The 12173-nt window shown below is 35.4% G+C and overlaps 1 protein-coding gene across 1 annotated transcript in view; it reads right to left on the minus strand.

Moving 5' to 3' along the window:
- Window positions 1-3664: 3664 nt before the first annotated feature.
- The window catches only part of LOC111044466 (transducin-like enhancer protein 4), a 202902-nt gene continuing 194393 nt past the window's right edge, over window positions 3665-12173 (minus strand). Inside the window, 3 exon segments of the mRNA XM_039435578.1 lie at window positions 3665-7522; window positions 9912-9915; window positions 10988-11215. Coding sequence (XP_039291512.1) covers window positions 7419-7522; window positions 9912-9915; window positions 10988-11215 — 336 coding nt within the window. The 3' untranslated portion in view covers window positions 3665-7418.

Below are 12173 nucleotides of genomic sequence, written 5' to 3' on the forward strand. Positions count from 1 at the left end.
CGGAATGACTTGAAATTTGGAACTTAAGGTCCTTACACTATAAGGATCCGACACGAACAATTTCGATCAAATGCAATTCAAGATGGCGGGTAAAATAGCGAAAATGTTGTCAAAAACAAGGTTTTTCGCAATTTTCTCGAAAACGGCTCCAACGATTTTGATCAAATTTATACTTGAAATAGTCACTGATAAGCTCTATCAACTGCCATAAGTCTCATATCTGTAAAAATTTCAGGAGCATTGCACCATCTATGCAAATTTTGGTTTTAGATTCCCAATTATCAGGCTTCAGATACAATTTAAACAGAAAAATTCAAGTGGAAAAGATTGAGCATGATAATCTCTTCAATTAATGTTCAGTAACATTTCCAACTATAATTTGAAATAAGCTCAAAATTCGAGAAAATAAGATTATTCAATTGCAAACTGTTGGCAACTTGGCGACTGTTGATTCTATTGAATCATTCACTATGAAGAGATAGCAGACTTCGTGTGTTTGCAGCGCTATTGTCCTGTCACCAGCTGGCTCAGATCTTAGAAAAGTAGACTTGAGATGCGCGGGAACACTAGCGTCAGTTGATAAATTTTCACAACGGCAAGGAAAGTTGTGCGAGTGCACCACACCAGATTTTTAGATCTTCCTATTATAACGTTGTGGCTGCCCCATGAAGCTAATTTCAGCTCATATTGGGTCATTGTTCATACTCAGAAATATTTTTGCATATAATAACTAGTAGTTCTGTTAACAGTAGACCTCGCGCAGTTCCTAACCACAGTCTCCTCTAATACTGTCCATCAGAGTAAATTCTGTCCTGTCCTGTCGTGTCGGCTAGATATCGGTGTATAAACGACTAATGGCTGTTTGGGTTGTTGTATCGACAATGCTAATAATTTGATGTAAACAGGTATATGCTACTATCATCAAAAGCTTACCCAGTTGAAAGCAGAGGAAAGTCGGGAGAATGCTTCAAGTTATCAATTGCATGCCTCACTGCATGCAATTAATAGTCCACACAACAGCTGTTTTTTTCATTAAGTTATATTGAGATATTGAATTGCATGCGTCAATGCATGCAATTAATAAATCCACTCGACAGCTGATTTATGATAAATAATTCAATAGTCTGATTTTTACTCTAATATTGGCGTATGAAGGAGGCTCCTTTTCCTTCTATATTATCCTTGAAATGCAAAATTTCCAAAAACCTTGTATATACGTCGATGCGCAATTAAAAAAGGAACATACCTGTCAAATTTCATGAAAATCTATTACCGCGTTTCGCCGTAAATGCGCAACATATAAACATAAAAGAGAAATGCAAAACCGTCGAGTTGGATCTTAGACCTCACTTCGCTCGGTCAATAAAAGAGTTGAAGTTATTCTAGAGTCAACGTCTATCCATAACCCGAATATCAACAAAATCTGGGAGATAAATTTTTTTCATAAAATCCATGAATTCAAGAATTTTTGCGAAAATAGTCAAAAATTAAAATTGCTCACTCTCAGGAATGATAGGTACTACTTGACGAGAGGAACAATTATATGTCACCACATTGGCCAAATACATCTCTATTCTTGATTTTTAAGCATTTGAAGATGAGTGATTTCTCTGATCTGTGATAAGAGGAAAGATTTTATGTTTCAGTGGATAACTCACACTGTATTGTAGCAAAACGTCTCATATTATAGCACCACACTTGTTAGGTCAACCTCTATCCATAGCCCCTATATCAACCAAATCTGGGAGATTTGCATTTTTCATGAAATCCATGAATAAGATATCATGCGAGTAAGGCCCGCCGCAAAGTAGACCCACGCTAATCCACGAATAGCAACCCACGCCGTGGGATGTTTTGAAAACCATTGCTAGGCTTCTCCAGACATCTGTGTAATGATAATAATACATGCAATGAATAATCCACTTGTCAGCTGATTGATCTATATATATAAAAGCGAAATGGCACTCACTGACTGACTGACTCACTCACTCACTCACTCACTCGCATAACTAAAAATCTACCGGACCAAAAACGTTCAAATTTGGTAGGTATGTTCAGTCGGCCCTTTAGAGGCGCACTAAGAAATCTTTTGGCAATATTTTAACTCTAAGAGTTGTGTTTTAAGGGTTTAAAGTTCGTCTTTTAGCATATATATTCTTCTTCTCCCAATCTCTTAATTATAATTGAAATTTCCATATCATATGTTACTATAGAACCATAATCTAGATAGAGTACCTCTTCGAAACAGTTGTTAACTGGCAACTAAATTAATAATTTTGTCAGGTTGGCATTAAGTTGAGTTGACGTTGTTAGGTTGGCACCAAGTTGAAGATTTAAATGCATTTATCGCGGAATAATTGATTGGGCACTGCTACTTCAATTCTGGGAATATTATATTACTAGCCATCAGGCTCGCTTCGCTCGCCATATCCGTTTAGCCAGACGTTTAGTCTGGACCCCCGACTGGATTGTCCTAACATCGTAAAAATGCAGGCGAGCGAAGCGAGCCTGCTAATCTCATTCTTGGACAATCCAGTCGGGGGTCCAGGGGCGGAGCCCCCTGGCTAGACGGATATGGCGAGCGAAGCGAGCCTGACGGCTAGTTAATAGTTATGAATAATTCTATAGCAATGGTTTACAAAACATCCCATGGCGTGGGTTGCATTTCGTGGATTAGTGTGGGTCTACTTTGCGGCGAGCCTAATGCGGGGTGGCCTATCCTCCTCCTTATAAACATTATAATTTTGACCACTGTATTAATCATATTTGATAATATTTAGCTGTTTAGTTCATTTGATTATTTTTATTCACCTATTAAATTAGTTTTTTCGAATGTGAGGATATTGATACTGATGGACACGCATAATAATACCATGACTGCAAAACAAAATATTGAAACCAAAAACCTTAAAGCTGTGATAAGACCAAATTTATTTATAAAATGTTTATAACTCAATCATTTTAAATTATATTAGATTGAACATAACTTATCATGCACATGATGAAGATATGTGTTTGTCAACTTCCGTTCAATCTAATAGAATCTATTAGGATTAAGTTATTAACATTTTGTTTATAAATATAAAGAAAATAAAAATTTCAGTACCCTTTTTTTTAAATATTTATTCACAACATGTTTCGGTCATTTATGCCATTTTCAAACGATATAACTTTGTTTATTACTTTATTACTTATTTTGTTTATAACTTTGGTGTAAACCCAGCTTAAAGTTGCTCTTTAAGGCCTCTTCAAGGTCTTCGATTGAAACTATAGACCTTATACAAATACAGTAATAGACTGGCTTCTCCACACATCTGTGTAATCACTTGTCAGCTGATTTATGATGAATGATTCTATAGTCTGATTTTTACTCTAATATTGGCGTATGAGGGAGGCTCCTTTTTCCTTTTATATTATCCTTGAAATGCAAAATTTCCAGAAACCTTGTATATACGTCGACGCGCAATTTAAAAAGGAACATACCTGGCAAATTTCATGAAAATCTATTACCGCGTTTCGCCGTAAATGCGCAACATATAAACATTCAAACATTAAGAGAAATGCCAAACCGTCGACGGTTTTCGAGCTCACTTCGTTCGGTCAATAAAATAAAATTATATCTGATCGATAGAACTGAAAAATTGGATGAAATGAAAAACATGGATGAAATGAAACGATTATGTTTGTATTGATGTTAAATATACATAATAAATGATACACCATATTCACAATCATGTGTTTAATTATTCAACATCATCATTTATATTATCGAGCTATGTTGAGGGTTAAAAGTAAACCTAATCTACACTGTTTACTTTATTGATTTTTCAAGTATTCGCTGTTTACTTTTTTAATTTTACAAGCCTCCACTGAAGAAAATTTGGTTACAATGCTGAGGTGATAACTGATAAGAGATCTTGAGTTAGGTATGATGAAAATATTTATTAACTATCATTTAGGGCCGGTTTTCGAGCTCGGAATGCAGCTAGGTTCTAGACTTCAACAGCTGGAGTCAGAAAATTGGCTTTCCGAAACGGGGCGTAGTTGCAGTTTTTAACATAATCTCTATTTTCTCATTTCTATCATAGGAAACGTTTTTCCTTGACGAAATGAAACATTGCTAGATAATTCAAAATAGCTGAAAATTTACTCTATTTTACGTTCAATTTTAAGTTTTTAGAAATTTAAATATTGGACTGCGACTACGCCCCGTTTTGGAAAGCAAATTTTCTGACTCCAGCTGTTTAAAGTCTAGAACTTAGATAATCCTGAGCTCGGGAGCCGGACCTTAAAATTAGTTGTAGACGACGTTGATAAACTTGATTTGACAACACTAAGCACTCATCCGTTCCAATTTACATCGGACTACTTTCGTACGGCTGACTATAATAAGAGATTACTTTGAAGTCAGAATAGTGATTTATTTTCTTAGTACATCAAAGTTGAAGGCTTCACAAGGACTCAATCAGTAGCTTAAGGTTAATAGCTATGTCCAAACATAAATAAAAACATATCGAAATAATTCATGGTTTATCAATCAAGATTCTATTCTAATTATTCTGGATTGGTCATACAAGTTTTAGAACTTTCTAATGCTTCAACATAGCTCGCACTACCACTTAAATCCAACAGGCTCACATCAAAATAAAAAATACATCCTTTCTATACAATACTCAAATAGCACGTATATGATACGTAGTTACATATTATAACATGTATATAATATTATGTACAAGAACAAGTACATAGTTTAATATAGTTCTCTAGTCTATAGTGAGGTCCACGTTATAATGGCAGTGTTTGATTAGCAATGGTATTGCTATCCTTGTCTATTATTCAACAAAGCGAATAGCGCTGTCTCTTTCTCGCTATGCTCTGTTGCCAGATCGTCTTTTAAAAATGTAGAATTGATAATTAATTGACAAAATATTTATGAAAAATCATTATATAATTTCTTGCTTAATAAAGTATAATTGATTATTTTAAACCAGAATGAACAGTTATTATTACGTCAATAAACCTGTATCAGCTACCGTCTATAGAAGGCATTGACAAGACAGAGGATCGGCAACGTTGTTCCCCTATCTTTCTCCACTGCCATCATAACGTGGACTCACTATAGGAGAATATTCCCAATAGCAAAAGTTGTAAAAACAGTGCCTTCAAGATAACTTTTCGTGAAAACCTCAAACTGATCATTCCAGATGAATGAGGGTAAGTCGGTCTGTGTATTATTTTACTTTAAAATTGACTCTTGCTAACAAAAATTATAATATAATAATTGTTACTCTCATCTTCAATTAAAACACCTGGGGCCTGTTTCACAAAGGTACAAGTAGGTTACAAGTCTTGTTGCCAACCATGGTTTTGGAGAACAGCTGATTACAAGCGTTTCACAAAAGCAGAATTGTAAACTTGTAGTTACAATGAATTTCTACAAGTTTAGAAGTGATTTGCTTGTTACGAATAAGTGTTTCACAAAAAATAGTCATTGTAGCCAACAATTTTTGTCGAATTTACTTGTTCGTAACTAAGAAATTTTTACAGAAGTGGAAAGCCATGTAAAGGATTTACAAGTGATCATTAAAATGATTTTAAATATTCAATAATTATTTCTAATAATCAAAAATGTCCTATATTCCTCTATAATTCATTATTTTGGAAATATATGCATTAGGAAATTAAATTAAATGAATTTCCAAAATAGTCATTAATGTGTTACCTCATAGGTTATGTGTACTATAGTATATATACACAGTATATAATTATAGTATACATTATATATAGTACATATACTATATATACACACAGTAGGAAAACTATGTAGGTTACAAATTCAGCAATCAATAAAGTAGACTGTACAAAACCATTATATTGCTTTCAAAGTAATTATTAAAAAGTACAAGTAACCTTTTTTAATAATGAAAAAAGGAAATTATCATGAAAATAGGTTATGTTTACTATTGAAGTACTTGTATACTAATTGTAAACTTGTAGATCATACATTTTTGTGAAACGTGATTACTTGTAAACTTGTAACTACAAGTAATTGTGCGTAACCATGATTGGTAACAATACTTGTACCTTTGTGAAATAGGCCCCTGCTGGCATAACATTTTATTACTACTTGTACTTGGAGTAAAGGTCGTTCTTTTCTAAATCAAACTAGTAGTAGTTAAAACGATAACTTATAACCGTTCAATTCCGATTATCCAATAATATTAATATTCTATTTTAGTTGATGAACTTCATGAATTGTTTACAAGGAAAAAATTTACTGAGACTTCAAGATTTTTGTAGGACATCAACTTCAACTCTTTTTCAAAATAATCTAAAGTGTAGACCCTAGTCATGTTGTTAGCGCTTCATAATACAACTCCACCATGAAACTAACCTACCAGTTTTAAATTTAAATTCTTTTTACCACGAAGATTCTTTCAAAAAGTGATAATTCACCATTTGTCGATCAATAACAAAAACTCATTTCAAGCATAATTTACAGAATAACTTTTTATTACAAAATTACCAGATTCAACAATATATTATTACAAAAATCACATCAAGTGTAGAGTGAAGCAATTTATACTGTACATACATATTTATCATCTATCATGAGATTCGAATCCGAAATATTATGCTATTTTCAAAATTAACTGAAGCTAGACTTGCCAAATCTAGAACTTGTTCGATTATTGCGTTGTAAGTATCAATTTTTACAAAATTACACATTGTTTTTATCTCTGGTTGCTTAATTTTATAACAGTACCACTGGTTTCATTATTATAAACTAACAAATAACTTGACTGTGCCACTGATATCCATATGAATAAATTTGAGAAATTTCATCACTTATTTGAAAAGTACCAACACTGCTCTAAGGCTGCTAAACATGGTCTACCGTACACTCTAAGCACCAACACACAATCATGAGTTCAAAGCTTCAACTAGATTTGAATAGCTTGTTTGGTGAGTACCAACATTGTTTTATGGCTGTGAAAAACAGTCCTTTGTTTAGAAGGTACCAACACTGTGAAACTTAATCCTTTGTTTATAAAGTACCATCACTGTTTTATGGCTGTGAAACACAGTCATTTGTTTAGAAAGTACCAACACTGTGAAACTCAATCTTTTGTTTATAAAGTACCAACACTGTTCTATGGCAGTGAAACACAATCCTTTGTTTAGAAAGTACCAACACTGTTTTATGGATGTGAAACAGTCCATTGTTAAGAAGTACCAACACTGGTATGTGGCTGTGAAACACAATCCTTTGTTTAGAAGTACCAACACTGTTCTGTAGCTGTGAAACACAGTCCTTAGGGCTTTGCAAACTATTACTGTTGCTAATGTTGTTTTTGTGTGGCGGAAGCAGTGTAGTTTGACTTCTCGGATCGTTTTTTAGATTTGCTTCCGCGTGGTCAGTAAATTACCTCGTAGACAGTTGCTTTCTTGTCTCCAGATCCGGTCACAATGTACTTGTCGTCAGCTGAGATGTCACAGCTCAGAACTGATGATGACTCTTACCGACCGTCAGTGAGTATGCCAGTCGCGCTTGTCTTTTTCATAGAGTTTGCATGTATATGCGTTAAGAGCAAGACTGACCGCACGTATGCGTATGGTCAGTACTATGCGTTTTACACTGCGTACGAAGAACATCGGTCGGGCTCCTGCGCATCCGTTCCATCGGTCGACTGAAGCGCTATTGACGCAAATAGAAGCTGTCGGGGCTGAACTAACACCTCTGCCCAACAATCAGCTGATATTGAATTGAATAACATAATGAATGAATTCAATCCATAAATATATCATACTTGCTGTCAGGCTCGCTTCGCTCGCCATATCCGTCTAGCAAGGGGGCTCCGCCCCCTGGACCCCCGACTGGATCGTCCAAGAATGAGATCAGCATTTTTCATTTGAGCATTTTTATCATATGTTAGGACGATCCAGTCGGGGGTCCAGACTAAACGTCTGGCTAAACGGATATGGCGAGCGAAGCGAGCCTGACGGCTAGTAATATAATATTCCCAGGAATAGCTCTGATTGGAGTAGCAGTGCCCAATCAATTTTTCCGCGATAAATGCATTTCAATCTTCAACTTGGTGCCAACCTAACAAAGTCAACTCAACTTAATGCCAACCTGACAAAATTATTAATTTAGTTACCAGTTAACAGCTGTTTTGAAGAGGTAGTCTCTCTAGATTAAAGTTCTATATTAACATATGGTATGGACATTTTTCAATTATAATTGAGAGATTGGAATAAGAAGAATATACATGCTAAAAGACGAACTTTAAACCCTTAAAAACCACCCTTACAGTTAAAATATTGCCAAAAGATTTCTTAGTGCGCCTCTAAAGGGCCAACTGAACATACCTACCAAATTTGAACGTTTTTGGTCCGGTAGATTTTTAGTTCTGCGAGTGAGTCAGTCAGTCAGTGAGTGAGTGCCATTTCGCTTTTATATATAGAAGATTTGAAATCAGAATATTCTATACATTTCTTCAATTATTTCTAACTTTCTGATTAGAAAAATCTTATATTATTATTATTATTATCTATTGTACATTTATTTGGTCTGTAGCTTGAAATGACTGCAAGACTTTTCATTTTCAATGATGATACAGGAGCTCGAAAAAGATTTTGACGTTTCAAGTTGTCTAGTAATTTTGCAGATAACTCATTAAAACTTCTGATAGACATCTTGAAGTGATTAAAAAATTCATCTTCATCCCCAAGCAATGATGTATATATGACACTGAATTCTCCTTGAAATGCTCCTTGGGCGACCACCGGGTGAACTTGATATTTACGTCTTTTGTTCCTTCGTTTATGAAGATAATAAGCTGCATAATACTATCATAGCTTAAGAATTTAACGTGTTTCGGATGGACACGTTAAGCCGTCGTTCCCGGCTGCCTAAAAAGCAGTCGTTAGATCATGTCAGAGGCTCTGAAATTGATCAGTTGCGACCTGAAAACTCTGACACCAGACCTGAGCCAGCCAGGTCACACGATATTATTATTTTATTATAGCTTAAGAAGTTTTATAAGAGTCAATGTTGTATTGAAATTCGAAATCGGAAATTAAACAACTTGTAAACGCTTCAATTTTGTGAGTCAGATCAGTTCGTTCGTCAAGAGAGCTCTGAATGTGTAAAACTGATGTATGGATGCGTATGGTCAGGATGGTACATACGCACTGACGGTCGGTCAAGCTCTGTAACCGGCCTTACCCTTACAACAAACTGACAATCTCTGGATAGCAGCGCTCATTTTATACCAGGACGTAGCGGCCAGCCAGTCTACAGATGGAAATATTGCCTCTTGGCGCTCATAAAATTTCTTTCTTGCTGTTCACCCTGTTGTCAATATTTTCAGTGGCAGAAGTCTTCGGGGTTATTTACTGCATTTAATTGAGATTTTCGTTCAATAATGATTAAATAAATAAATGTTTATTTCCCAATAAAACTAAAACTACTACATCAATTACAGAAAATATTACATAGTTTACAATTACATACAATAGTTAGTTTCAGAAATTTGTTATAATGTGTCTTCTACATGATTAGTGTTTTCTGTAATGATTATTGATATTGTGGATTTTTCAATAAAATTGAGAATCATAAAATTGACTGAATTTCGTCAATATTCTAGAACAGCCAAACATGACTGTGTTAGTTCCAAAGCAAGACTGTGGTTCTGTTAAAGTGGCGTACAGGTGCGCCGCGAACATGAGCAATTCACTTTCAATCAGCTGATTATATCTGTATTTTTACAGAAACGGTAAGATACAGATATATAAAAAGCTTGGCATCAGCTGATTAAAAGTGGATTGCTCATGTTCGCGGCGCGTAAATCTGTACGCACCTTAAGGCTCAACTCACACTTACGCGACTCAGGTAGAGAAGAGACTCGACTCCAATCGAGAGCATTTGTTTCCAAATGGTGACAATCAGACCAGTCGATTCTAGTCTCCTCGACGTCACCATTTGAAAACACATGCTCTCGACCAGAGTCAAGTCTCTTCTCGACCTGAGTCGCGTAAGTGTGAGTTTAGCCCAAGTTACTCGAGTGGAGGGTCTCAGTTCCTCGAAATTCCAGTTTATCTAGTTTCAATTGCTTTCAGAAAAAGCAGAGGACACAGTATCATATAATATTCGATTGCTATTTATAATAAATTTGTCATAATACCAGCATTAAAAAACAAAAAAAACGAATGCCCTAATCCAACTTTTGAAACATAATATTCTTCTCTATATCTATAAAAGGCTAAGCCCCGACAGACTGAAATCACACCACAGCCCGAACTACTGAGCCTAAAAACTTGAAATTTTGCAAAATTGTTTATGATAGCCTCAAAACATCCACTAAGAAAGGATTTTCAGAAATTTGCCCCCCTGAGGGAGCTGGGGCCCCAAAAAAATTTTGTACTTTTTAACCGCTCATTGCACAACAAATTAATGACGAACTTTTTTGTTCAGCTATGGAAAATAATTGAATCTATGCAGGAAAATTCTGATCAGGAGCACAGGGGTGTTCAAGAGAGGGCTTTTTTGAAAAATTTAATGTAAAATCACACTACAGCTAAAACTGACTGTCCTTCAGACTTAAAACTTTGCACTTTTCCAGGGAAACTAATGGGGGGTCCACCCCATCCTTGAGAAATGGACTTTGTAACCTCCTTCTCTAGGTATGTAGAGCAGTTTATAAAAAGAACACAGTCATAGTCAAGATATTTCATCTGTAGAACAGCTGTTTTGATGACTTTTAAAAAATTCATCGAATTTCACAATTTACACGAAGGAAAAAGTACTCTGAAAACAATTATATATACACATATAAAGTAGTCTGATCGTAGTTGCAAATATGTTGCCGCCAATCGTCATTATGTTATTCCCCTAAATTATTGTCGTTTGAGAATGAGGCTTACAGTTCAATGAGCAAGGAAAGTGTGTGAGTGTACCACACCAGATTTTTTACTAATTTACCTGGAATATGCTGGCACCATAGGGCGTTCGCCAGGCGTTGAGCAGGTTGTCCTTGCCGGTGGAGACAAACCACTTGCCACAAGCGGCGAATCGCAGAGAGAGCACACACGACTCATGCAGGTGCAGCTGGTACTTGTCAGGCTTGTGCGCGTGCAGCACTTCCACATTGCTATTCTCCATGCCCACCGCCAGCCACTCGCCTGTCGGGCAGTAGCCCAGCGAGAAGATCTGCAAAATCATCATTTCCACCATCAGTAAATAGTAAATGTGTTAGAAATTGAAACAAACGAAAGTAATCGTTGAACATGAATTTTCAAGTAAATTGTTGAAAGCAAACGAAAGTAATCGTTGAACATAAATTTTCAAGTAAATTGTTGAAAGCAAACGAAAGTAATCATATGTGAAATTTAAATATTGAATATGTAAAATTTGTTGCATAATTAGCTGTTGTACTGAAATTTATTGTAGATTCGTGTATAAATCAGAATGTATTGTAACTTACTTGAATAAACTAACTTACTATTTTTACAATATTTTACAATCGTTAAACATAAATTTTCAAGTAAATTGTTGAAAGCAAACGAAAGTAATCGTTGAACATAAATTTTCAAGTAAATTGTTGAAAGTAATCATTGAACATACACACCCAAAAACCGTTCAAGGCTGCTCATCCACAGCATGGTGCTATCATAGAGAAACGATAGCGTAAGTATATATCCCATGGTATAGGGCGTTTATGTCGCAACTTTAACAATGTTATCCCAAGCCGATAGTTCACGTAGTTCTTTCCCATGCAGATGTGTGACGCTGGTAGTCTCTTATATTGTGCCGTTCCTACACTCTCACCCCAACGAAACAGTAAAAATTTACAATAATCGACAGTAATCGGCTTGAGATAACAGTAAAAGTTGCGACATAAATTCCCTATACCATGGGATATCTACTTACGCTATTGTTTCTCTATGGTGCTATCTAGGATGATCGTTTGGTTAGGTTAGGTTAGGTTAGGCTCGGTTAGTTCTATTTCATTTCAATTTATCTATTTTCCAAAAACATGATCCATATCCATATCCATCTATGTGTTTGTAGGGGGGGGGGGGAGTTCCAGCTTGATCTGCTTATAGATGTTGGAAGTAAAATCATAGAGAATACAATCATAATGTAGATCAATTATTAAAATGTTTAT

The sequence above is a fragment of the Nilaparvata lugens genome, chromosome 9 (assembly GCF_014356525.2).
Source record: "Nilaparvata lugens isolate BPH chromosome 9, ASM1435652v1, whole genome shotgun sequence".
In the NCBI taxonomy this organism is placed as follows: domain Eukaryota; kingdom Metazoa; phylum Arthropoda; class Insecta; order Hemiptera; family Delphacidae; genus Nilaparvata; species Nilaparvata lugens.